Source organism: Oncorhynchus kisutch, linkage group LG28 (genome assembly GCF_002021735.2).
Source record: "Oncorhynchus kisutch isolate 150728-3 linkage group LG28, Okis_V2, whole genome shotgun sequence".
Lineage (NCBI taxonomy): Eukaryota > Metazoa > Chordata > Actinopteri > Salmoniformes > Salmonidae > Oncorhynchus > Oncorhynchus kisutch.
Window position 1 is genome coordinate 45,080,781 of NC_034201.2, and position 26,427 is coordinate 45,107,207.

A 26,427-nucleotide genomic window follows, 5' to 3' on the forward strand; every position below is an offset into this window, starting at 1 on the left:
TCTCCCTCTCGTTCCTCTCCCTCTCTTCCTCTCTCTCCTCTCCCTCTCTCTCCTCTCCCTCTCTCTCCTCTCCCTCTCTTTCATCTTCCTCTCCATCTCTCTCTTTGTCTCTCTTTCTCTCCGTTTCCCTCCCTGCATGTTGATTTAGCAACAAGCGTCAGGCAGCAAGGAGAGGAAATGAGAGGAGAGGAGAGGAGAGGAGAGGAGAGGAGAGGAGAGGAGAGGAGAGGAGGAGAGGAGAGGAGAGGAGAGGAGAGGAGAGGAGAGGAGGAGCCCACCACTGGGCAGAACAACACAGCAGCTGTAGCAGCTCTCTCTCTCTCTCTCCTTCAGTGTGCTGGCTTTGACTGACTGCTTCTATTTAATCTGCCCACACACTTTTTAAAATAACTCATTCATTTTCAGGACTATTTTCTGGGTAATCCCCCAGTGGCAGTTTTATTTGATGGTTTGGTCAGGAACAGGCAGAACTGTATGAGACTGACTACTGTAGACCAGAGGTTCCCAAACTCCTCCACCTCTGGGGGCAGGTTGACTTGTTTTGCCCCTACCACTATACAGCTGACTGAAATACTGCTGCTGTAGGCTGCTAGCCTTCCTTTTGGCTGTCTGACTTCAAGGAACATGTGCTGTACAAGTGTCTCTCCTGTTCTGATTAGCCCAGTAGTCCTTGAGTGATTAGTATCTCCCCGAGCCTCGTTGAAGAGCGAACGCTGTACGCTGCTCATTGACATATTCTATACACAGCAGCAACACTTCTAAATGATTTGATTTCAGACGCTCCCATGTCACTGGAAGATGTTTAAAAGCAGGTTGGGTTGATGATGAGCATTAGCAGTATGACATTAGGAGAGAGAGAAAGACTACTCTGCAGGTTGGGTTGATGATGGACACAGAACCATTTCCCATGAACATTAGCAGTATGACATTAGGAGAGAGAGGAAAGACTACTCTGCAGGTTGGGTTGATGATGGACACGGAACCATTTCCCATGAACATTAGCAGTATGACATTAGGAGAGAGAGAAAGACTACTCTGCAGGTTGGGTTGATGATGGACACGGAACCATTTCCCATGAGCATTAGCAGTATGACATTAGGAGAGAGAGAAAGACTACTCTGCAGGTTGGGTTGATGATGGACACAGAACCATTTCCCATGAGCATTAGCAGTATGACATTAGGAGAGAGAGAAAGACTACTCTGCAGGTTGGGTTGATGATGGACACAGAACCATTCCCATGAGCATTAGCAGTATGACATTAGGAGAGAGAGAAAGACTACTCTGCAGGTTGGGTTGATGATGGACACAGACCATTTCCCATGAGCATTAGCAGTATGACATTAGGAGAGAGAGAAAGACTACTCTGCAGGTTGGGTTGATGATGGACTATGAATGTGGGTGCTTGTCTATCTGTCTGTATCCACCTGTCTATACTTTCTGTCCGTCTGCTACTGTTTATAGTGATACATCTCCTCCAACCCTTCTACTGTTTATAGTGATACATCTCCTCCAACCCTTCTACTGTTTATAGTGATACATCTCCTCCAACCCTTCTACTTGTTATAGTGATACATCTCCTCCAAGCCTTCTACTGTTTATAGTTGATACATCTCCTCCCAACCCTTCTACTGCTACTGTTTATAGTGATACATCTCCTCCAAGCTTCTACTGTTTATAGTGATACTCTCCTCCAACCCTTCTACTGCTACTGTTTATAGTGATACATCTCCTCAACCCTTCTACTGCATAATGTTTATACTTGATACATCTCCTCCAACCCTTCTACTGTTTATAGTGATACATCTCCTCAAGCCTTCTACTGCTACTGTTTATAGTGATACATCTCCTCCAACCCTTCTACTGCTACTGTTTATAGTGATACATCTCCTCCAACCCTTCTAATGCTACTGTTTATAGTGATACATCTCCTCCAACCCCTTCTACTGTTATAGTGATACATCTCCTCCAACCCTTCTACTGCTACTGTTTATAGTGTTACATCTCCTCCAACCCTTCTACTGTTTATAGTGATACATCTCCTCCAACCCTTCTACTGCTACTGTTTATAGTGATACATCTCCTCCCACCCTTCTACTGCTACTGTTATAGTGATACATCTCCTCCAACCCTTCTACTGCTACTGTTTATAGTGATACATCTCCTCCAACCCTTCTACTGTTTATAGTGATACATCTCCTCCAACCCTTCTACTGCTACTGTTTATAGTGATACATCTCCTCCAACCCTTCTACTGTTTATAGTGATACATCTCCTCCAACCCTTCTACTGCTACTGTTTATAGTGATACATCTCCTCCAACCCTTCTACTGTTTATAGTGATACATCTCCTCCAAGCCTTCTACTGTTTATACTGATACATCTCCTCCAACCCTTCTACTGTTTATAGTGATACATCTCCTCCAAGCCTTCTACTGCTACTGTTTATAGTGATACATCTCCTCCAACCCTTCTACTGCTACTGTTTATAGTGATACATCTCCTCCAACCCTTCTACTGCTACTGTTTATAGTGATTACATCTCCGTCCAACCCTTTCACTGCTTACTGTCTATAGTGATTACATCTCCTCCAACCTTCTACTTGCTACGTTTATAGTGATTACATCTCCTCCAACCCTTCTATGTCTACTGGTTATAGTGATAACATCTCCTCCAACCCTTCTACGTTTATAGTGATACATCTCCTCCAACCCTTCTACTGCTACTGTTATAGTGATTACATCTCCTCCAACCCTTCTACTGCTACTGTTTATAGTGATACATCTCCTCCAACCCTTCTACTGCTACTGTTTATAGTGATACATCTCCTCCAACCCTTCTACTGTTTATAGTGATACATCTCCTCCAACCCTTCTACTGTTTTAGTGATACATCTCCTCCAACCCTTCTACTGCTACTGTTTATAGTGATACATCTCCTCCAACCCTTCTACTGCTACTGTTTATAGTGATACATCTCCTCCAACCCTTCTACTGTTTATAGTGATACATCTCCTCCAAAACCTTCTACTGCTATGTTTATAGTGATACATCTCCTCCAACCCTTCTACTGTTTATAGTGATACATCTCCTCCAACCCTTCTACTGCTACTGTTTATAGTGATACATCTCCTCCAACCCTTCTACTGTTTATAGTGATACATCTCCTCCAACCCTTCTACTGTTTATAGTGATACATCTCCTCCAAGCCTTCTACTGCTACTGTTTATAGTGATACATCTCCTCCAACCCTTCTACTGCTACTGTTTATAGTGATACATCTCTCCAACCCTTCTACTGCTACTGTTTATAGTGATACATCTCCTCCAACCCTTCTACTGCTACTGTTTATAGTGATACATCTCCTCCAACCCTTCTACTGTTTATAGTGATACATCTCCTCCAACCCTTCTACTGCTACTGTTTATAGTGATACATCTCCTCCAACCCTTCTACTGCTACTGTTTATAGTGTTACATCTCCAACCCTTCTACTGCTACTGTTTTTCAGGCGTTGGACGTATGGGCCATGGGAGTAACTCTCTACTGCTTTGTGTTTGGGAAGGTAAGCCAACAGTCAATTTTTACTCCTCTTGTTACTTCCTCCCAGCCTGCCCACAACTTGTTTGTTTAGTGACATTCTCTGGAAGAAGTGTTTCTCTCGTGTACCTCTATTGGTGATGAAATGGTGATGAAATATTGATGAAATGCCGGACAATATGAAAAGAAAGTATCTGAACCGACACCATTTGGTTTGGGTCAGCACAATAGTGGGGAACAGGGTAGATTTGTCTGACCAGCACATGGATCGTGTTCTATTGTTGTAGAGACAGAGACTGTAACATGGACCGTGTTGTATTGTTGTAGAGACAGAGACTGTAACATGGACCGTGTGCTATTGTTGTAGAGACAGAGACTGTAACATGGACCGTGTGCTATTGTTGTAGAGACAGAGACTGTAACATGGACCGTGTTGTATTGTTGTAGAGACAGAGACTGTAACATGGGCCGTGTGCTATTGTTGTAGAGACAGAGACTGTAACATGGACCGTGTGCTATTGTTGTAGAGACAGAGACTGTAACATGGACCGTGTTGTATTGTTGTAGAGACAGAGACTGTAACATGGACCGTGTTCTATTGTAAAGGAAGAGACAGAGTCTGTTTAGTGATGACTTTTTCTGAGTCTGGTCATATTCATGCTGTTACCTAAGCAACCGACTTGTTTTGATCGAAGATGTTCTTAGAATTGTCTTAGATGTAATTCTATCTCGTAGCTAACTATTGAACCCTCTCTCCTCTCTTCTCCTTTTTTCTCTCCTCTTCACGCAGTGTCCGTTCATTGATGAATACATCCTGGTTCTACACAATAAGATCAGGACTAAATGTGTGGAGTTCCCAGAGTCGTAAGTCTCTCCCATCCCCCATCAACCTTCCTCCTCTTTTTTATTAAGTGAGACAGACTTGATTTTCCAGCCACCACCACCACAGAGCTGAAACCGATGCTGCCAACTTACTATTTCTTACACTGTTACCCCAGGAAACCTACGTCTTATTACATACAGCCGGGAGGAACTATTGGATATAAGAGCAACGTCAACTTACCAACTTTTACGACCAGGAATATGACTTTCCCAAAAGCGGATCCTTTGTTTGGTTCACCACCCAGGACAATAGATCGGATCCCAGCAGGCGACCCAAAACAACGGTGCCGCAGAAGGGGCAGACGGAGCGGTCTTCTGGTCAGGTCCGTAGACGGGCACATCGCTCACCGCTTCCGAGTATACTACTCACCAATGTCCAGTCTCTTGACAACAAGGTAGACGAAATCTGAGCAATGGTTACCTTCCAGAGAGACATCAGAGATTATAACATTCTCTGTTTCATGAAAACATGGCTCACTCGGGATACGTTATCAGAGTCGCTACAGCCACCTGGTTTCTTCACGCATTGCGCCGACAGAAGTCGTGGTGTGATCATGGTGTCGTGGTGTGATCATAACAACATACAGGAACACAAGTCCTTTTGTTCATCTGACCTAGAATTCCTTACAATAAAATGCCGACCACATCATCTAACAAGAGAATTCTCTTTGATTAGAATCACAGCCAAGTATATTCCCCCCCAAGCAGACACCTTGACGGCCCTGAAATAACTTCATTGGACTCTATGTAAACTGGAAACCACATATCCTGAGGCTGCATTTATTGTAGATGGGGATTTTAACAAGGGTAATGAAAACAAGGCTGCCTAAATTTGATCAGCATATCGAATGCGTGACCCGGGCTGGTAAAACCCTGGATCATTGTTATTCTAACTTCCACGACGCATACAAAGCCCTCCCTCTGCAAATCTGACCACGACTCCATTTTGTTGCTCCCAGACTATAGACAGAAACTGAAACAGGAAATGCCCGTGCTCAGGTCTGTTCAACGCTGGTCCGACCAATCTGATTCCACGCTTCAAGATTGCTTCAATCACGTGGACTGGGATATGTTCTGGATAGCGTCGGACAACAACATTGATGTATATGCTGAATCGGTGAGTGAAGTTATTAGCAAGTGCATTGGTGATGTTGTACCCATGGTGACTATTAAAACCTTCCCCAACCAGAAACCGTGGATTGATGGCAGCATTTGCGCAAAACTGGAAGCGCGAACCACTTCTTTTAATCAGGGCAAGGCGACCGGAAACATGACCGAATACAAACAGTTTAGCTATTCCCTCCACAAGGCAATCAAACAAGCTAAGCGTCAATATAGAGACAAAGTAGAGTCGCAATTCAACGGCTGAGACACGAGAGGTATGTGGTAGGGTCTACAGTCAAACACGGACTACAAAAAGAAAACCAACCCATCGCTGACCCCAATGTCTTGCTCCCAGACAAACGAAACAACTTCTTTGCTCGTTTTGCTCATTTGACAAGACAGTGCCCCCGACACGGCCTGCTACCAAAACCTGCAGGCTCTCCATCACCGCAGCCAACGTGAGTAAAACATTTAAACGTGTTAACCCTCGCAAGGCTCCCTAGCCGCGTCCTCTGAGCATGCGCAGACCAGCTGGCTGGTGTGTTTATGGACATATTCAATCAATCCCTATCCCAGTCTGCTGTTCCCACATGCTTCAAGAGGGCCACCATTGTTCGTGTTCCCAAGAAAGCTAAGGTAACTGAGCTAATTGACTATCGCCCCGTAGCACTCACTTCCGTCATCATGAAGTGCTTTGAGAGACTAGTCAAGGATCATATCACCTCCACCCTACCTGACACCCTAGACCCACTTCAATTTGCTTACCGCCCCAATAGGTCCACAGACGCCGTAATCACACTGCACACTGCCCTAACCCATCTGGACAAGAGGAATACCTATGTAAGAATGATGTTCATTGACTACAGCTCAGCATTTAACACCGTAGTACCCTCCAAACTCGTCATTAAGCTCGAGACCCTGGGTCTCGACCCCGCCCTGTGCAACTGGGTCCTGGACTTTCTGACGGGCCACCTCCAGGTGGTGAGGGTAGGAAACAACATCTCCACCCCGCTGATCCTCAACACTGGGGCCCCACAAGGGTGCATTCTCAGCCCCCTCCTTTATTCCGTGTTTACCCATGACTGCGTGGCCATGCACGCCTCCAACTCAATCATCAAGTTTGTAGACGACACTACGTCAACAAAACAAAGGAGATGATCGTGAACTGTTCACCCCGCTATCATCCAGAAGGCAAGGTCGGTACAGGTGCATCAAAGCTTGGACCGAGAGCCTGAAAAACAGCTTCGATCTAAAGGCCATCAGACAGTTAAACAGCCATCACTGACATTGCTGCCCCCTATCCCAAACAGGTTAAGATTACCCTTCACTAGAACTAAGGGTCCTAGCCCGAACCATGAAAAACAGCCCCAGAACATTATTCCTCCTCCACCAAACTTTGGGGCAGGTTGTCACAGCCGTCGTCGAAAGGAGACCAAGGTGCAGCGTTGTGAGCATACATACTTTTATTATAATGATGTCGCCAACCCTGACCTAACCAAATAGAGAAATAAAATGTCTCTCTAAGGTCAGGGCGTGACACAGGTAGAGTTCTCCTGGCATCCGCCAAACCCAGATTCCTTCCTCGTACTGCCAGATGGTGAAGCGTGATTCATCACTCCAGAGAACACTTTTCCACTGCTCCAGAGTCCAAAGGCGGCAAGCTTTACAACATTTCAGCTGACGCTTGGCATTGCGCATGGTGATCTTAGGCTTGTGTGCCACTGCTCGGCCATGGAGTTATTTCTAGCAGCAGTTTGGAACTGTGAGTGTTGCAACGACTTTTACACGCTACACGCGTCCCTGTTCTGTGAGCTTGTGTGGTTTACCACTTTGCGGATGAGCCGTTGTTGCTCCTAGACGTTTCCACTTCACAGTAACTGCACTTACAGTTGACCGGGGCACCCCTAGCAGGATAGAAATTTGACGAACCGACTTGTTGGAAAGGTGGCATCCATATGACGGTGCCACGTTGAAAGTCACTGAACATCTTCAGTACGGGCTACTGACAATGTTTGTGTATGGAGATTGCATGGCTGTGTGCTTGATTTTTGGACACCTGTCAGCAACGGGTGTGGCTGAAATAGCCGAATCCACTAATTTGAAGGGAAGTCCACAAACTTTTGTATATATAGTTTATCATGATGCCCCCACCCTCTTCCTGACATCAATTCACATAAGGATTGCGTCTTAAAGAAAACACCTCGTAATAACACTGCCTGGGCTATCTTAATGAAATCACCTCGTAATAACACTGCCTGGGCTATCTTAATGAAATTACCTCGTAATAACACTGCCTGGGCTATCTTAATGAAATCACCTCGTAATAACACTGCCTGGGCTATCTTAATGAAATCACCTCGTAATAACACTGCCTGGGCTATCTTAACTTCCACCACTGTTATTATTTAACACTGGTACTGCTGGAGGTAAGTCAGCCTTGTCCGAGCGAGAACGGCCTACAGGGCATGAGCCATCTCCTGTTTCTGTAGCATGAGGCAGCCTGGTGTACGAGTACTCCCCCTGTACAGGACGCTAGTCTGTCCCAGGGCTTTACCCCTAATTCCAATGCTGAGTGCCAAGCAGATTATGTTATACCTTGATTAATACTGTACCAGCCCTGACCTCTGTGTACCTGAACTCTGTGTGTGTTGTGTGTTTGTTTGTTCCTGTAGGCCAGAGATTAGTGAAGAGCTGAAGACTCTGATCCAGAGAATGTTGGACAAGAACCCAGACACCAGGATCACCATACCTGAGATCAAGGTGAGGGGAGGAGCTTCACCCTCATCCCTCTGAGTTAGACCAATGGTACTGTAGGAGGTCTGTATGAGGATTTTTTTTATTACACAATAGGACTCACTAACAGGCGGTGCTGAACGTGTCCTCTCCGGCCAGATCAACAGCTGTCCTCCGTGATAAAGATCACACACACACACATGCACACATGCACACACACACACACAAAGATCAGAGGAGGGAAAGGAAGTCCCTGAAGGTGAAAGCTGAATCCTCTCCCTGTTGGCCTCTCTGTAAAAGAGACTGAGTTCTAACTTCTCATCTCATCTGTAGTCAGCGTCTCCTCTCTCTCCAGAGACTGTGTGTGTGTGTGTGTGTGTGTGTGTGTGTGTGTGTGTGTGTGTGTGTGTGTGTGTGTGTGTGTGTGTGTGTGGTGGGGGGAGGTAGTCGCAGTGGTGTCATCCCTGTCCCCTGACACTACCTGCCTCACTGATTCAGCATCACACACATCTGACTCAAATAAGACGCGACACAGTTAGGATTAAATTATTTATTTTTGATATGAAAATAGTATATTGATGTATAAATAAACGATGTATCAGTAAACTTACCAGTACCCTAACTGACACCAGTAGCCTAACTGACACCAGTAGCCTAACTGACACCAGTAGCCTAACTGACACCAGTGGCCTAACTGACACCAGTAGCCTAACTGACACCAGTAGCCTAACTGACACCAGTAGCCTAACTGACACCAGTAGCCTAACTGACACCAGTAGCCTAACTGACACCAGTAGCCTAACTGACACCAGTAGCCTAACTGACACCAGTAGCCTAACTGACACCAGTAGCCTAACGTATACATTAGAGGCAGGGAGGAAGCCCATCTCCAAATGTTCTCATACACAGAAAAATCACAACCTACCCCAGTAAAATACCTCTGTTAGCCCTCTGTGGGGATATGGAGAGTCATGGAGAAACTAGATGCTACATTAATGTCTATGAAGAGACATGGTACTGAAATGCATGCAACGCCTCCCCCATTCATATTCTTCTCTGAAACTGATGGCTATTACATTCTCTTTCAAAACCTGCCCTGCTTTCATTCAAACACACATCAAATGACTTGTGCTAAAACATGTGTTCTGCCTTCCATGAAATGTTTAAGTCCCCGACACACACAGAGGAGGTTCTAACTAGCCAGACCTTTAATTAGGAAAGCCCCTGACACAGTGACACACCATCTACATCCCATCTCTCTCTCTCTGTCTCTCTCTCTCTCTCGTTCTCTCTGTCTGTCTCTCTCATTCTCTCTCTCTCTCTCTCTCTCTCTCTCTCTCTCTCTCTCTCTCTCTCTCTCTCTCTCTCCTTGTCAGTCCTGACGTTAGACAGCCTTGGCTTTAGAAGACTGTTTACAGCAGCAGGCATTTCTACAGTCTGTCCAATAAATTCTTTAGATTCTTATTCCCCCTTTCTCTTCACCGGGTGATATGTATTTATGGGTGATGTGTATTTATGGGTGATGTGTATTTATGGGTGATGTGTATTTATGGGTGATGTGTGTTTCTGGGTGATGTGTGTTTCTGGGTGATGTGTGTTTCTGGGTGATGTGTGTTTCCAGGTGGTGTGTGTTTCCAGGTGATGTGTGTTTCCAGGTGATGTGTGTTTCTGGGTGGTGTGTGTTTCTGGGTGGTGTGTGTTTCCGGGTGGTGTGTGTTTCTGGGTGCTGTGTGTTTCTGGGTGCTGTGTGTTTCTGGGTGGTGTGTGTTTCTGGGTGGTGTGTGTTTCTGGGTGATGTGTGTTTCCAGGTGGTGTGTGTTTCCGGGTGATGTGTGTTTCCGGGTGGTGTGTGTTTCTGGGTGGTAGGTGTTCTGGGTGATGTGTATTTCTGGGTGGTGTGTGTTTCCAGGTGATGTGTATTTATGGGTGCTGTGTGTTTCTGGGTGCTGTGTGTTTCTGGGTGATGTGTGTTTCTGGGCGATGTGTGTTTCTGGGTGATGTCTGTTTCCGGGTGATGTGTGTTTATGGGTGATGTGTGTTTATGGGTGATGTGTATTTCTGGGTGATGTGTATTTCTGGGTGGTGTGTGTTTCCAGGTGATGTGTATTTATGGGTGCTGTGTGTTTCTGGGTGCTGTGTGTTTCTGGGTGATGTCTGTTTCCGGGTGGTGTGTGTTTCCGGTTGTGTGTGTTTCTGGGTGCTGTGTGTTTCCAGGTGGTGTGTGTTTCCAGGTGGTGTGTGTTTCTGGGTGCTGTGTATTTCTGGGTGATGTGTATTTCTGGGTGTTGTGTATTTCTGGGTGATGTGTATTTCTGGGTGGTGTGTGTTTCTGGGTGATGTGTGTTTCTGGGTGATGTCTGTTTCTGGGTGATGTGTGTTTCCAGGTGGTGTGTGTTTCCAGGTGATGTGTGTTTCTGGGTGATGTGTGTTTCTGGGTGATGTGTGTTTCTGGGTGCTGTGTATTTCTGGGTGATGTGTATTTCTGGGTGTTGTGTATTTCTGGGTGATGTGTATTTCTGGGTGGTGTGTGTTTCTGGGTGATGTGTGTTTCTGGGTGATGTCTGTTTCTGGGCGATGTGTGTTTCCAGGTGGTGTGTGTTTCCAGGTGATGTGTGTTTCTGGGTGATGTGTGTTTCTGGGTGATGTGTGTTTCTGGGTGATGTGTGTTTCCAGGTGATGTGTGTTTCTGGGTGTGGTGTGTTTCTGGGTGGTGTGTGTTTCTGGGTGGTGTGTGTTTCCGGGTGGTGTGTGTTTCTGGGTGCTGTGTGTTTCTGGGTGCTGTGTGTTTCTGGGTGGTGTGTGTTTCTGGGTGGTGTGTGTTTCTGGGTGATGTGTGTTTCTGGGTGATGTGTGTTTATGGGTGATGTGTATTTCTGGGTGATGTGTATTTCTGGGTGGTGTGTGTTTCCAGGTGATGTGTATTTATGGGTGCTGTGTGTTTCTGGGTGCTGTGTGTTTCTGGGTGATGTCTGTTTCCGGGTGGTGTGTGTTTCCGGTTGTGTGTGTTTCTGGGTGCTGTGTGTTTCCAGGTGGTGTGTGTTTCCAGGTGGTGTGTGTTTCTGGGTGCTGTGTGTTTCTGGGTGCTGTGTGTTTCTGGGTGGTGTGTGTTTCTGGGTGGTGTGTGTTTCTGGGTGATGTGTGTTTCTGGGTGATGTGTGTTTATGGGTGATGTGTATTTCTGGGTGATGTGTATTTCTGGGTGGTGTGTGTTTCCAGGTGATGTGTATTTATGGGTGCTGTGTGTTTCTGGGTGCTGTGTGTTTCTGGGTGATGTCTGTTTCCGGGTGGTGTGTGTTTCCGGTTGTGTGTGTTTCTGGGTGCTGTGTGTTTCCAGGTGGTGTGTGTTTCCAGGTGGTGTGTGTTTCTGGGTGCTGTGTATTTCTGGGTGATGTGTATTTCTGGGTGTTGTGTATTTCTGGGTGATGTTTATTTCTGGGTGGTGTGTGTTTCTGGGTGATGTGTGTTTCTGGGTGATGTCTGTTTCTGGGCGATGTGTGTTTCCAGGTGGTGTGTGTTTCCAGGTGATGTGTGTTTCTGGGTGATGTGTGTTTCTGGGTGATGTGTGTTTCTGGGTGATGTGTGTTTCCAGGTGATGTGTGTTTCTGGGTGTGGTGTGTTTCTGGGTGGTGTGTGTTTCTGGGTGGTGTGTGTTTCCGGGTGGTGTGTGTTTCTGGGTGCTGTGTGTTTCTGGGTGCTGTGTGTTTCTGGGTGGTGTGTGTTTCTGGGTGGTGTGTGTTTCTGGGTGATGTGTGTTTCCAGGTGGTGTGTGTTTCCGGGTGATGTATGTTTCCGGGTGATGTGTGTTTCCGGGTGGTGTGTGTTTCTGGGTGGTGTGTGTTTATGGGTGATGTGTGTTTATGGATGATGTGTGTTTATGGGTGATGTGTGTTTCTGGGTGATGTGTGTTTCTGGGTGATGTGTGTTTCTGGGTGATGTGTGTTTCTGGGTGATGTGTGTTTCTGGGCGATGTGTGTTTCTGGATGATGTGTGTTTCTGGGTGATGTGTGTTTATGGGTGATGTGTGTTTATGGGTGATGTGTATTTCTGGGTGATGTGTATTTCTGGGTGGTGTGTGTTTCCAGGTGATGTGTATTTATGGGTGCTGTGTGTTTCTGGTTGCTGTGTGTTTCTGGGTGATGTCTGTTTCCGGGTGGTGTGTGTTTCCGGTTGTGTGTGTTTCTGGGTGCTGTGTGTTTCCAGGTTGTGTGTGTTTCCAGGTGGTGTGTGTTTCTGGGTGCTGTGTATTTCTGGGTGATGTGTATTTCTGGGTGTTGTGTATTTCTGGGTGATGTGTATTTCTGGGTGGTGTGTGTTTCTGGGTGATGTGTGTTTCTGGGTGATGTCTGTTTCTGGGTGATGTGTGTTTCCAGGTGGTGTGTGTTTCCAGGTGATGTGTGTTTCTGGGTGATGTGTGTTTCTGGGTGATGTGTGTTTCTGGGTGATGTGTGTTTCCAGGTGATGTGTGTTTCTGGGTGTGGTGTGTTTCTGGGTGGTGTGTGTTTCTGGGTGGTGTGTGTTTCCGGGTGGTGTGTGTTTCTGGGTGCTGTGTGTTTCTGGGTGCTGTGTGTTTCTGGGTGGTGTGTGTTTCTGGGTGGTGTGTGTTTCTGGGTGATGTGTGTTTCCAGGTGGTGTGTGTTTCCGGGTGATGTATGTTTCCGGGTGATGTGTGTTTCCGGGTGGTGTGTGTTTCTGGGTGGTGTGTGTTTATGGGTGATGTGTGTTTATGGATGATGTGTGTTTATGGGTGATGTGTGTTTCTGGGTGGTGTGTGTTCTGGGTGATGTGTATTTCTGGGTGGTGTGTATTTCTGGGTGGTGTGTGTTTCTGGGTGATGTGTGTTTCTGGGTGATGTGTGTTTCTGGGTGATGTGTGTTTCTGGGTGATGTGTGTTTCTGGGTGATGTGTGTTTCTGGGTGATGTATATTTATGGGTGATGTGTGTTTATGGGTGCTGTGTGTTTCTGGGTGCTGTGTGTTTCTGGGTGCTGTGTGTTTCTGGGTGATGTGTGTTTCTGGGTGATGTGTGTTTATGGGTGATGTGTGTTTATGGGTGATGTGTGTTTATGGGTGATGTGTATTTCTGGGTGATGTGTATTTCTGGGTGATGTGTGTTTCTGGGTGATGTATGTTTTTGGGTGATGTGTGTTTCTGGGTGATGTCTATTTCTGGGTGATGTATGTTTCTGGGTGATGTATATTTATGGGTGCTGTGTGTTTCTGGGTGATGTGTGTTTCTGGGTGATGTGTGTTTATGGGTGATGTGTGTTTATGGGTGATGTGTGTTTATGGGTGATGTGTGTTTATGGGTGATGTGTGTTTCTGGGTGATGTGTGTTTCTGGGTGATGTATATTTAGGGGTGCTGTGTGTTTCTGGGTGATGTCTATTTCTGGGTGATGTGTGTTTCTGGGTGATGTGTGTTTCTGGGTGATGTGTGTTTATGGGTGATGTGTGTTTATGGGTGATGTGTGTTTATGGGTGATGTGTGTTTATGGGTGATGTGTGTTTCTGGGTGATGTGTGTTTCTGGGTGATGTATATTTAGGGGTGCTGTGTGTTTCTGGGTGATGTCTATTTCTGGGTGATGTGTGTTTCTGGGTGATGTATATTTATGGGTGCTGTGTGTTTCTGGGTGATGTGTGTTTCTGGGTGATGTGTGTTTATGGGTGATGTGTGTTTATGGGTGATGTGTATTTCTGGGTGATGTGTGTTTATGGGTGATGTGTGTTTATGGGTGATGTGTGTTTCTGGGTGATGTGTGTTTCTGGGTGATGTATGTTTCTGGGTGCTGTGTGTTTATGGGTGATGTGTGTTTCTGGGTGATGTGTGTTTCTGGGTGATGTGTGTTTATGGGTGATGTGTGTTTCTGGGTGATGTGTGTTTCTGGGTGATGTGTGTTTCTGGGTGATGTGTGTTTCTGGGTGCTGTGTGTTTCTGGGTGATGTGTGTTTCTGGGTGATGTGTGTTTCTGGGTGATGTGTGTTTCTGGGTGATGTGTGTTTCTGGGTGATGTGTGTTTCTGGGTGCTGCATCTGTATATTGCTTTCTAGTAGTGCCGAGGCTCATACCACTGTGACATTCTTGTTGTGTGTGTGTGTGTGTGTGTGTGTGTGTGTGTGTGTGTGTGTGTGTGTGTGTGTGTGTGTGTGTGTGTGTGTGTGTGTGTCTGTCTCAGTTGGACCCGTGGGTGACCCAGGATGGTTGTGACCCCTTACCTCTAGAGGAGGAACACTGTACCGTGGTGGAGGTCACCGAGGAGGAGGTGCAGAACTCTGTCAAGTTTGTCCCCAGCCTTTCTGCCGTGGTAAGGAGCCTGAAGTGTGTGTGTGTGTGTGTGTGTGTGTGTGTGTGTGTGTGTGTGTGTGTGTGTGTGTGTGTGTGTGTGTGTGTGTGTGTGTGTGTGTGTGTGTGTGTGTGTGTGTGTGTACCTTCCTGTCCGCACAAATGCAAGTGCATGTGTGTGTTTTAGGTGAGTGAGCGTGCATCATCTGATCGTGTGTGTGTGTTTTAGGTGAGTGAGTGTGCATCATCTGATCGTGTGTGTGTGTTTTAGGTGAGTGAGTGTTCATCATCTGATCGTGTGTGTGTGTGTGTGTGTGTGTACCTTCCTGCCCGCACAAGTGCATGTGTGTGTTTTAGGTGAGTGAGTGTGCATCATCTGATCGTGTGTGTGTGTGTGTACCTTCCTGCCCGCACAAATGCAAGTGCATGTGTGTGTTTTAGGTGAGTGAGCGTGCATCATCTGATCGTGTGTGTGTTTTAGGTGAGTGAGTGTGCATCATCTGATCGTGTGTGTGTGTTTTAGGTGAGTGAGTGTTCATCATCTGATCGTGTGTGTGTGTGTGTGTACCTTCAGATCCTGGTGAAGGCCATGCTGAGGAAGAGGTCGTTCGGTAACCCCTTTGAGTGTCCCAGAAGTAGAGAGGAGCGGTCCATGTCTGCCCCTGGCAACCTGTTAATGTGAGTTCTGTACTACAGCTCTAACACCAGACTGACACGCTATCAGTCACACACCAACAACCTGTTAATGTGAGTTCTGTACTACAGCTCTAACACCAGACTGACACGCTATCAGTCACACACCAACAACCTGTTAATGTGAGTTCTGTTCTGCAGTACTACAGCTCTAACACCAGACTGACACGTTATCAGTCACACACCAACAACTTCTTCCACACACCATATAACCATATAACCCAAACCCCCCCATGTTCCCTAAATCCTAAACCTAACTCCTAACCCTAACCCTACCTCCTAAACCTAACTCCTAAACCTAAATCCTAACCCTAAACCTAACTCCTAACCCTAAACCTAACTCCTAACCCTAAACCTAACTCCTAACTCCTAAACCTAACTCCTAACCCTAAACCTAACTCCTAACCCTAAACCTAACCCTAGCCCTAACCCTAAACCTAACTCCTAACCCTAAACCTAACTCCTAACCCTAACTCCTAAACCTAACTCCTAACCCTAAACCTAACTCCTAACTCCTAAACCTAACTCCTAACCCTAAACCTAAACCTAAATCCTAACCCTAAACCTAACTCCTAACCCTAAACCTAACTCCTAACCCTAAACCTAACTCCTAAACCTAACTCCTGACCCTAAACCTAACTCTTAACCCTAAACCTAACCCTAAACCTAACTCCTAAACCTAACTCCTGACCCTAAACCTAACTCCTGACCCTAAACCTAACTCCTGACCCTAAACCTAACTCCTAACTCCTAAACCTAACTCCTAAACCTAACTCCTAACTCCTAAACCTAACTCCTAAGTCCTAACTCCTAAGTCCTAACTCCTAACTCCTAAACCTAACTCCTAACCCTAAACCTAACTCCTAACCCTAACTCCTAACTCCTAAACCTAACTCCTACCCCTAAACCTAACTCCTAACTCCTAACCCTAAACCTAACTCCTGACCCCAAACCTAACTCCTAACCCTAAACCTAACTCCTAACCCTAAACCTATCTCCTAACCCTAAACCTAACTCCTAACCCTAACCCTAACTCCTAACCCTAAACCTAACTCCTAACCCTAAACCTAACTCCTAAACCTAACTCCTAACTCCTAAACCTAACTCCTAACTCCTGACCCTGACCCTAAACCTAACTCTTAACCCTAAACCTAACCCTAAACCTAACTCCTAAACCTAACTCCTAAACCTAACTCCTGACCCTAAACCTAACTCCTGACCCTAAACCTAACTCCTGACCCTAAACCTAACTCCTGACCCTAAACCTAACTCCTAACTCCTAAACCTAACTCCTAAACCTAACTCCTAAGTCCTAACTCCTAACCCTAAACCTAACTCCTAACCCTAACTCCTAACTCCTAAACCTAACTCCTAACCCCTAACCCTAACTCCTAACTCCTAAACCTAACTCCTAACTCCTAAACCTAACTCCTAAACCTAACTCCTAACCCTAAACATAACTCCTACACCTAACTCCTAACCCTAAACCTAACTCCTAACCCTAAACCTAACTCCTTAACCTAACTCCTAAACCTAACTCCTAACTCCTAAACCTAACTCCTAACTCCTGACCCTAAACCTAACTCTTAACCCTAAACCTAACCCTAAACCTAACTCCTAAACCTAACTCCTAAACCTAACTCCTGACCCTAAACCTAACTCCTGACCCTAAACCTAACTCCTGACCCTAAACCTAACTCCTAACTCCTAAACCTAACTCCTAAACCTAACCCTAACTCCTAACCCTAAACCTAACTCCTAACCCTAAACCTAACTCCTAAACCTAACTCCTAACTCCTAAACCTAACTCCTAACTCCTGACCCTGACCCTAAACCTAACTCTTAACCCTAAACCTAACCCTAAACCTAACTCCTAAACCTAACTCCTAAACCTAACTCCTGACCCTAAACCTAACTCCTGACCCTAAACCTAACTCCTGACCCTAAACCTAACTCCTGACCCTAAACCTAACTCCTAACTCCTAAACCTAACTCCTAAACCTAACTCCTAAGTCCTAACTCCTAACCCTAAACCTAACTCCTAACCCTAACTCCTAACTCCTAAACCTAACTCCTAAACCTAACTCCTAACCCTAAACATAACTCCTACACCTAACTCCTAACCCTAAACCTAACTCCTAACCCTAAACCTAACTCCTTAACCTAACTCCTAAACCTAACTCCTAACTCCTAAACCTAACTCCTAACTCCTGACCCTAACTCCTGATCCTAACTCCTGACCCTAACTCCTAAACCTAACTCCTAAACCTAACTCCTAACCCTAACCCTAAACCTAACTCCTAAACCTAACTCCTAACTCCTAAACCTAACTCCTGACCCTAAACCTAACTCCTAAACCTAACTCCTAAACCTAACTCCTGACCCTAACTCCTATCCCTATCTCCTAACCCTAAACCTAACCCTAAACCTAACTCCTGACCCCAAACCTAACTCCTAACCCTAAACCTAACTCCTAACCCTAAACCTAACTCCTAAACCTAACTCCTAACCCTAAACCTAACTCCTAACCCTAAACCTAACTCCTAACCCTAAACCTAACTCCTAAACCTAACTCCCAACTCCTAAACCTAAACCTAACTCCTAACCCTAAACCTAACTCCTAAACCTAACTCCTGACCCTAAACCTAACTCCTAACCCTAAACCTAACTCCTGACCCTAAACCTAACTGCTAACCCTAAACCTAACTCCTGACCCTAACCCTAACCCCTAATATTAAAACAGTCTTTGTCCCCATGTGGGATCATTTTCCTTGTTTTACTATCCTTGTGGGGCCTTTTGGGGATTTTAGGTCCCCACAAGGATAGATGAACCAACCCAGACACACACAAACACACACACACCGTCCCCCTCTGAGAGCAGGAAAACCAGTCACCTGGAGCTGCCAATTACGTTGCCATAGTATCACAATCCAGGGACAATATCTTACAGTACGTTTCTATCTGTGTCTTTCTCTCTGTTTTCCATCTAATTCTCTTGTCTTTCTCTCTGTTTTCCATCTAATTCTCTTGTCTTTCTCTCTGTTTTCCATCTAATTCTCTTGTCTTTCTCTCTGTTTTCCATCTAATTCTCTTGTCTTTCTCTCTGTTTTCCATCTAATTATCTTGTTTTTCTCTCTGTTTTCCATCTAATTCTCTTGTCTTTCTCTCTGTTTTCCATCTAATTCTCTTGTCTTTCTCTCTGTTTTCCATCTAATTCTCTTGTCTTTCTCTCTGTTTTCCATCTAATTCTCTTGTCTTTCTCTCTGTTTTCCATCTAATTATCTTGTCTTTCTCTCTGTTTTCCATCTAATTCTCTTGTCTTTCTCTCTGTTTTCCATCTAATTCTCTTGTCTTTCTCTCTGTTTTCCATCTAATTCTCGTCTTTCTCTCTGTTTTCCATCTAATTCTCGTCTTTCTCTCTGTTTTCCATCTAATTCTCTTGTCTTTCTCTCTGTTTTCCATCTAATTCTCTTGTCTTTCTCTCTGTTTTCCATCTAATTCTCTTGTCTTTCTCTCTGTTTTCCATCTAATTCTCTTGTCTTTCTCTCTGTTTTCCATCTAATTCTCTTGTCTTTCTCTCTGTTTTCCATCTAATTCTCTTGTCTTTCTCTCTGTTTTCCATCTAATTCTCTTGTCTTTCTCTCTGTTTTCCATCTAATTCTCTTGTCTTTCTCTCTGTTTTCCATCTAATTCTCTTGTCTTTCTCTCTGTTTTCCATCTAATTCTCTTGTCTTTCTCTCTGTTTTCCATCTAATTCTCTTGTCTTTCTCTCTGTTTTCCATCTAATTCTCTTGTCTTTCTCTCTGTTTTCCATCTAATTCTCTTGTCTTTCTCTCTGTTTTCCATCTAATTCTCTTGTCTTTCTCTCTGTTTTCCATCTAATTCTCTTGTCTTTCTCTCTGTTTTCCATCTAATTCTCTTGTCTTTCTCTCTGTTTCCATCTAATTCTCTTGTCTTTCTCTCTGTTTTCCATCTAATTCTCTTGTCTTTCTCTCTGTTTTCCATCTAATTCTCTTGTCTTTCTCTCTGTTTTCCATCTAATTCTCTTGTCTTTCTCTCTGTTTTCCATCTAATTCTCGTCTTTCTCTCTGTTTTCCATCTAATTCTCTTGTCTTTCTCTCTGTTTTCCATCTAATTCTCTTGTCTTTCTCTCTGTTTTCCATCTAATTCTCTTGTCTTTCTCTCTGTTTTCCATCTAATTCTCTTGTCTTTCTCTCTGTTTTCCATCTAATTCTCTTGTCTTTCTCTCTGTTTTTCCATCTAATTCTCTTGTCTTTCTCTCTGTTTTCCATCTAATTCTCTTGTCTTTCTCTCTATTTTCCATCTAATTCTCTTGTCTTTCTCTCTGTTTTCCATCTAATTCTCTTGTCTTTCTCTCTGTTTTCCATCTAATTCTCTTGTCTTTCTCTCTGTTTTCCATCTAATTCTCTTGTCTTTCTCTCTGTTTTCCATCTAATTCTCTTGTCTTTCTCTCTGTTTTCCATCTAATTCTCTTGTCTTTCTCTCTGTTTTCCATCTAATTCTCTTGTCTTTCTCTCTGTTTTCCATCTAATTCTCTTGTCTTTCTCTCTGTTTTCCATCTAATTCTCTTGTCTTTCTCTCTGTTTTCCATCTAATTGTCTTGTCTTTCTCTCTGTTTTCCATCTAATTCTCTTGTCTTTCTCTCTGTTTTCCATCTAATTCTCTTGTCTTTCTCCATCTAATTCTCGTCTTTCTCTCTGTTTTCCATCTAATTCTCTTGTCTTTCTCTCTGTTTTCCATCTAATTCTCTTCTTTCTCTCTGTTTTCCATCTAATTCTCTTGTCTTTCTCTCTGTTTTCCATCTAATTCTCTTGTCTTTCTCTCTGTTTTCCATCTAATTCTCTTGTCTTTCTCTCTGTTTCCATCTAATTCTCTTGTCTTTCTCTCTGTTTTCCATCTAATTCTCTTGTCTTTCTCTCTGTTTTCCATCTAATTCTCGTCTTTCTCTCTGTTTTCCATCTAATTCTCTTGTCTTTCTCTCTGTTTTCCATCTAATTCTCTTGTCTTTCTCTCTGTTTTCCATCTAATTCTCTTGTCTTTCTCTCTGTTTTCCATCTAATTCTCGTCTTTCTCTCTGTTTTCCATCTAATTCTCTCTAGTCTTTCTCTCTGTGTAACGGTTCTCTTGTGGTGAAGGAGAGTCGGACCAAAATGCGGCGTGTAGATTGCGATCCATGTTTAATCAACAAACGTATAACACGAATCAATACAAAAACTACAAAAACAACAAACGTGGAAACGTAACGAAAACCGAAACAGCCCTATCTGGTGCAAACACAGAGACAGGAACATCAAGACACTAAGGACATTCACCCACGAAACACTCAAAGAATATGGCTGCCTAAATATGGTTCCCAAACAGAGACAACGATCAACACCTGCCTCTGATTGAGAACCACTTCAGACAGCCATAGACTTAACTAGAACACCCCACTAAGCTACAATCCCAATACAGTGCCTTGCGAAAGTATTCGGCCCCCTTGAACTTTGCGACCTTTTGCCACATTTTAGGCTTCAAACATAAAGATATAAAACTGTATTTTTTTGTGAAGAATCAACAACAAGTGGGACACAATCATGAAGTGGAACGACATTTATTGGATATTTCAAACTTTTTTAACAAATCAAAAACTGAAAAATTGGGCGTGCAAAATTATTCAGCCCCCTTAAGTTAATACTTTGTAGCGCCACCTTTTGCTGCGATTACAGCTGTAAGTCGCTTGGGGTATGTCTCTATCAGTTTTGCACATCGAGAGACTGACATTTTTTCCCATTCCTCCTTGCAAAACAGCTCGAGCTCAGTGAGGTTGGATGGAGAGCATTTGTGAACAGCAGTTTTCAGTTCTTTCCACAGATTCTCGATTGGATTCAGGTCTGGACTTTGACTTGGCCATTGTAACACCTGGATATGTTTATTTTTGAACCATTCCATTGTAGATTTTGCTTTATGTTTTGGATCATTGTCTTGTTGGAAGACAAATCTCCGTCCCAGTCTCAGGTCTTTTGCAGACTCCATCAGGTTTTCTTCCAGAATGGTCCTGTATTTGGCTCCATCCATCTTCCCATAAATTTTAACCATCTTCCCTGTCCCTGCTGAAGAAAAGCAGGCCCAAACCATGATGCTGCCACCACCATGTTTGACAGTGGGGATGGTGTGTTCAGGGTGATGAGCTGTGTTGCTTTTACGCCAAACATAACGTTTTGCATTGTTGCCAAAAGGTTCCAGGTGACCAGAGCACCTTCTTCCACATGTTTGGTGTGTCTCCCAGGTGGCTTGTGGCAAACTTTAAACAACACTTTTTATGGATATCTTTAAGAAATTGCTTTCTTCTAACCACTCTTCCATAAAGGCCAGATTTGTGCAATATACGACTGATGTCCTATGGACAGAGTCTCCCACCTCAGCTGTAGATCTCTGCAGTTCATCCAGAGTGATCATGGGCCTCTTGGCTGCATCTCTGATCAGTCTTCTCCTTGTATGAGATGAAAGTTTAGAGGGACGGCCAGGTCTTGGTAGATTTGCAGTGGTCTGATACTCCTTCCATTTCAATATTATCGCTTGCACAGTGCTCCTTGGGATGTTTAAAGCTTGGGAAATCTTTTTGTATCCAAATCCGGCTTTAAACTTCTTCACAACAGTATCTCGGACCTGCCTGGTGTGTTCCTTGTTCTTCATGATGCTCTCTGCGCTTTTAACGGACCTCTGAGACTATCACAGTGCAGGTGCATTTATACGGAGACTTGATTACACACAGGTGGATTGTATTTATCATCATTAGTCATTTAGGTCAACATTGGATCATTCAGAGATCCTCACTGAACTTCTGGAGAGAGTTTGCTGCACTGAAAGTAAAGGGGCTGAATAATTTTGCACGCCCAATTTTTCAGTTTTTGATTTGTTAAAGAAGTTTGAAATATCCAATAAATGTCGTTCCACTTCATGATTGTGTCCCACTTGTTGTTGATTCTTCACAAAAAAATACAGTTTTATATCTTTATGTTTGAAGCCTGAAATGTGGCAAAAGGTCGCAAAGTTCAAGGGGGCGGGAATACTTTCGCAAGGCACTGTACATACACACCACATACAAAAACCCATGCCACACCCTGGCCTGACCAAATAAATGAAGATAAACACAAAATACTTCGACCAGGGCGTGACACTCTGTTTTCCGTCTAATTCTCTGTCTTTCTCTCTGTTTTCTTAGCGAATAAATAAGAAACCTGCACACTGCTCTTGATAGTATCGCTGCTCTTGATCGTATCGCTGCTCTTGATAGTATCGCTGCTCTTGATAGTATCGCTGCTCTTGATCGTATCGCTGCTCTTGATAGTATCGCTGCTCTTGATAGTATCGCTGCTCTTGATCGTATCGCTGCTCTTGATAGTATCGCTGCTCTTGATAGTATCGATGCTCTTGATAGTATCGCTGCTCTTGATAGTATCGCTGCTCTTGATAGTATCACTGCTCTTGATAGTATCGCTGCTCTTGATAGTATCGCTGCTCTTGGTAGTATCACTGCTCTTGATAGTATCACTGCTCTTGATAGTATCGCTGCTCTTGATAGTATCGCTGCTCTTGATAGTATCGCTGCTCTTGATAGTATCGCTGCTCTTGATAGTATCGCTGCTCTTGATAGTATCACTGCTCTTGATAGTATCGCTGCTCTTGATAGTATCGCTGCTCTTGATAGTATCGCTGCTCTTGATAGTATCACTGCTCTTGATAGTATCACTGGTCTTTATTAAGCTTCATGTATTGGCCTCAAGGCCTTCCTCAGAGGTTTTGTAATTTATTTTTGTTAACAAAGACAGCTCAAATGTGGGAGTGCCTTTTTGAATTTTGAATTGTAAACCTTTGGAATACATTGGGTAAATTGCAACCATTGATAGTCACACCAGATTATCGGCACGTGATCTCTCGTTAAACCATCAATACGCTCTGAAATCACCCACATATCTGAACTCAATTGCAACCATCATTGGCCAGCGATTAATCGCTCCCTAAAGAGGATGAGGAGGTCATCTTTTAGTCTTGATCGCGGCCAACATTTTTCAAGACTACTTTGTACTCTGGTTGGTATTGTCATCGTGTCTTCTCCTGCTCCTCCCCTCCAAATACTTACCACCGGTCCTGGGATTCATCATTACGCACACCTGGTACTCATCATTACGCACACCGGGCACTCATCATTACGCACACCTGGCACTCACCATTACGCACACTTGGCACTCATCATTACGCACACCTGGCACTCATCATTACGCACACCTGGTACTCATCATTACGCACACCTGGTACTCATCATTACGCACACCTGGCACTCATCATTACGCACACCTGGCACTCATCATTACACACACCTGGCACTCATCATTACACTCACCCGGCACTCATCATTACGCACACCTGGCACTCATAATTACGCACTCCTGGCACTCATCATTACGCACACCTGGCACTCATCATTACACACACCTGGCACTCATCATTACGCTCACCTGGCACTCATCATTACGCACACCTGCTAATCATTATGATTCACACCTGACACTCATCATTACGCTCACCTGCTAATCATTATGATTCACACCTGGACTTTATTACCTTTAATCCTACTTCATGAGCAGACTAAGGATGATTTAGTCCTACTTTATGAGCAGACTAAAGGTGATTTAGTTCTACTTTATGAGCAGACTAAGGGCGAATTATTCCTACTTTATGAGCAGACTAAGGGTGATTTAGGTCTACTTTATGAGCAGAGTAAGGGTGATTTAGGTCTACTTTATGAGCAGACTAAGGGCGATTTAGTTCTACTTCATGAGCAGACTAGGGGCGATTTATGTATACTTTATCAGCAGACTAAGGGTGTATTTAGTCATACTTTATGAGCAGACTAAGGGTGGATTTAGTCCTACTTGATGAGCAGAGTAAGGGTGATTTAGTTCTACTTTATGAGCAGACTAAGGGGGATTTAGTCCTACTTTATTAGCAAACTAAGGGGGATTTAGGTCTACTTTATGAGCAGAGTAAGGGTGGATTTAGTCCTACTTGATGAGCAGACTAAGGGTGATTTAGTTCTACTTTATGAGCATACTAAGGGTGATTTAGTCCTACTTTATGAGCAGACTAAGGGTGATTTAGTTCTACTTGATGAGCAGACTAAGGGTGATTTAGGTCTACTTTATGAGCAGACTAAGGGCGAATTATTCCTACTTCATGAGCAGACTAAGGGCGATTTAGGTCTACTTTATGAGCAGACTGAGGGGTGATTTAGTTCTACCTCATGAGCAGACTAAGGGGCGATTTAGTTCTACTTCATGAGCAGACTAATGGCTGATTTAGTTCTACTTCATGAGCAGACTAAGGGGTGTTTTAGTTCTACTTCATGAGCAGACTAAGGGCTGATTTAGTTCTACTTCATGAGCAGACTAAGGGCGATTTAGGTCTACTTTATGAGCAGACTGAGGGGTGATTTAGTTCTACCTCATGAGCAGACTAAGGGGTGATTTAGTTCTACTTCATGAGCAGACTAAGGGCTGATTTAGTTCTACTTCATGAGCAGACTAAGGGGTGTTTTATCTTATTTGACAATTAACAATCACGTTTTTCCTCGTTTACCACATCAGATCTACTGTGGAAATGTGCCCGAGACATATGAACAGAAAATACATGTTGATGGTGTGTCTAATTTTCAGAGGAACAACTCGACGAACACTATGGAAGCTTAAATCAAGTTCATTCGTCCAGTGGGTCAATACAGTTGCATCAGACGACAACATATTCACACAAGCACTGATATTTAACTATGCCGAGTCTCCTCCTACACATCTGAACAGCCAGTGCATCTCTGTTGCCAGACAGAACCTGAGTGATATCTGTTCTTCCTCACTTCATCTGACCTGACCTCTTCCCCAAAGTGCTCACTCCTCCCCAACTCAAGGCTGTTATGGTGACTGGTACCAGACTTGTGTCTCTTCTCCTCCCAGAGGATCCCTGATGACTAACAATAACATATCGTGACATAATGTAAACGTTATACATTACCCTCTCTTCCTCAGTGACATGAATAATTATATTTCATATTCTCAGAACAATGTAGCCTACTCATAATATTTTATGCCTTTCCAGTTTATTTAATCGATTAAATTCAACTGTCTTTAAAATACAATTATCAAGATCATGGGTAAAATATCTCTGGACAGTCCATATTTGAAATGTGCAACTATATAAATTAAGTATTATGTGAGCTAAAATATACAGTATTTAGAAAGAGACAGAAATTACATCTATTCTATTACAGACACCTTATTGTATACCTTGAAATGATATTATGTGAGCTAAACTTAAATGATTATAATAATAGAAATATATATAAATCAAGTAAATTGTGATATTAGATTATTTTACCATTTAAGCATTGCCTCACATCAGATGGCGTCACTCCTATGCGACACTCGTCCCTCAACCGATCTGTCTTGTAGGTCGTGGAACTCATCTCTAAAAAGTCTGATCCACCTAACACTAGCTATGAAAATCACTCCGCACTCAGTAGCTATGACAGTCTGACTACTGTGGCAAACCTGCTCCAGCTAGCAGCCTGTTTGAATGGCCATACGGTAGCTAGCTAGTTTGCCAGGTCGTTGATGAAGTTGTACGGCACCAAGGTTATGGGACTGTTCTCAGAAATCAGCATGTATCTGACTCTGACAGCTGGCACTGTGCCTCACTATGGTCTTTATTTTACTCCTATTATTATCTATCCTGGTGTCTAGTCACTTTACCCTGCCTTCATGTACATATCTACCTCAAATACCTTATTATTATCTATCCTGATGTCTAGTCACTTTACCCTGCCTTCATGTACATATCTACCTCAACTACCTTATTATTATCTATCCTGATGTCTAGTCACATGACCCTGCCTTCATGTACACATCTATCTCAAATACCTTATTATTATCTATCCTGATGTCTAGTCACTTTACCCTGCCTTCATGTACATATCTAGCTCAAATACCTTATTATTATCTATCCTGATGTCTAGTCACTTTACTCTGCCTTCATGTACATATCTACCTCAAATACCTTATTATTATCTATCCTGATGTCTAGTCACTTTACCCTGCCTTCATGTACATATCTACCTCAAATACCTTATTATTATCCATCCTGATGTCTA

The 26,427-nt window shown here is 43.8% G+C and overlaps 1 protein-coding gene across 1 annotated transcript in view; it reads left to right on the forward strand.

Annotated features, from left to right (window-relative positions):
* Positions 1 to 26,427, forward strand: part of LOC109873263 (calcium/calmodulin-dependent protein kinase kinase 1) — an 87,221-nt gene that overhangs the window by 59,272 nt on the left and 1,522 nt on the right. The window contains exons 9-13 of the mRNA XM_031807689.1: positions 3,510 to 3,563; positions 4,329 to 4,402; positions 8,197 to 8,284; positions 14,428 to 14,556; positions 15,109 to 15,212. Of these exons, the coding sequence (XP_031663549.1) occupies positions 3,510 to 3,563; positions 4,329 to 4,402; positions 8,197 to 8,284; positions 14,428 to 14,556; positions 15,109 to 15,212 (449 nt within the window). The remainder of the gene's footprint in view (positions 1 to 3,509; positions 3,564 to 4,328; positions 4,403 to 8,196; positions 8,285 to 14,427; positions 14,557 to 15,108; positions 15,213 to 26,427) is intronic.